This window comes from Etheostoma spectabile, chromosome 4 (genome assembly GCF_008692095.1).
Source record: "Etheostoma spectabile isolate EspeVRDwgs_2016 chromosome 4, UIUC_Espe_1.0, whole genome shotgun sequence".
Classification (NCBI taxonomy): Eukaryota; Metazoa; Chordata; class Actinopteri; order Perciformes; family Percidae; genus Etheostoma; species Etheostoma spectabile.
Window position 1 is genome coordinate 702,582 of NC_045736.1, and position 1,745 is coordinate 704,326.

General features: G+C 40.6%; 1 protein-coding gene across 2 annotated transcripts in view; it reads left to right on the forward strand.

Annotated features, from left to right (window-relative positions):
• Window positions 1-1,745, forward strand: part of rubcnl (rubicon like autophagy enhancer) — a 47,032-nt gene that overhangs the window by 16,751 nt on the left and 28,536 nt on the right. For both annotated transcript variants that reach the window (XM_032514334.1, XM_032514332.1), the window contains exons 7-8: window positions 387-432; window positions 530-635. In XM_032514334.1, the coding sequence (XP_032370225.1) occupies window positions 387-432; window positions 530-635 (152 nt within the window). The remainder of the gene's footprint in view (window positions 1-386; window positions 433-529; window positions 636-1,745) is intronic.

Sequence of the window (1,745 nt, forward strand, 5' to 3'; positions counted from 1 at the left end):
GAACAGATTTAAAGCAGGGTTGTGACTCTGTGATAAGCAGGACTCAGGTGACTCAGGTTTAGCAGAAAGGTGAACGTCTCCAACAGCTGATTTGATTTAGGAAGAGAGCATTGATTAAGAGTTAGGTCTTCCTGAAAGAATTTACGCTGAGCTACCTTAGTATCCTCATCTGCATAAAGCCGGTGGATATGAACGTAGCTACGGTCACATTTTTGCCAGTTGTGTAAAGTAACTAAGCGTTGTACGTCAGTACTTCAGTTCCATTGTCTCCTAGGTAATTCTTTAAAATTCACAGTGTTTATTTGAGAACTGTAGTTACTTGTTACCTTGCAAATTAACATTATGTAATCTTCAACATATCGGAATATTCTGTCTCTTCTTTTCAGACTATGTAGTCGACACAACACTGACACCAACATATTTTCTCACAAAGTAAGGAAAAAACACAAATTACTGAGTGTGTGCCCGTCCAAATCTACACCTTTTAGTTCAGATTCTGTGAGTCAATGTGTGGTTTCCCACAATTCAGTGCAGAGTGTCTGGCGCAGCAGCTGGTGCTGAACTTCAGGAGGAGCTGGCTTCCCTCCTATGAGCCTTGCCGTGGAAGGAAAAGCCTTCGTAGCTGCCTGCAGGAGGTGAGAACACATCACAGAGACCAGACATTGTCCATGGGAATTCGTTCTTTGTAACTGTTTTAATAGCGTTCTTATGGACAGCCTCGTATGATATCCTATGAAATGATAGCGACCGCTGGCTGGTCACATGATGGTCTCATAATGTTAAGATCTGTAGTCTGAACAGACAATTTGACTGTGTGCCAGGTACAGAGCACCGTAAGATGGCGGCCATTTCAGAGGATTGTACAATTAAGTTTATCTGACAAAAGTAAGCGTCATGCTGGTGAGGGGTTGTGGGTTGGGCTTAAGGGGTTAGGGGATAAGGGGTTTGGCTTATAACTGTTCAGTTTAGACACAAAAATTACTAGCTAAGATTAGAAAGTAATTGTGGTTTGGGGTAAAACACTCCCCGGACAGAATCACCCGTTTCCTGGGTGAAAGTCTTGTGTTTTCTTCTTAACTTCTCCAGGATACAAACACCTGTTTCCTGGTCAAAGTCTTGTGTTTTCTCTTCAACTTCCCTTGCTTTACTTTACTTGCCATAATTAAGAATCCTTCCCAAAAACTTGAAATGGCCGAATCTCCAACAGTTCAGTTCATGAAACGGCATACCTCTAAAAACGTCCTGTCAGCCTTTGCTCATGCAAAACATGTTATAGTTAGTAGTTATAAATGGAACTGCAGGTGTGACCTTACTCTAAGCATGCTAAGAATAATGGGCCTCATTCACCAAACACTCTTAAGAACAAAATCTTAAACAATCCGTTGTTATCCGAACGCGTAAAATACGAACGTTTGGTAAGTGTCTGTCCGTGTCTGATACGCCGAAAAAGGGCTTCGGCGTGTGTGTAGAATGTACCGTGTAAGGAGTGTGCCACAGCAAAAAGTTCAGTGTTGAATTAACTCCCACAGAGTTGATTTCAACACTTTTGGAGGGTTTATATAGGTCCACACTCTCCAGAGTTAAATTAACACTTTCAAAATAGTTTAAAAAACAATTAAAATCAATACAATCAAAACAATTAACACTCTGCCAGAGTTCCTTTTTTAACTCGCAAAACAGAGTTATAGTAACACTGAAGGATTAGACAACTAACACTGCTCCGAGTTAATTTTTTAAAAACTATT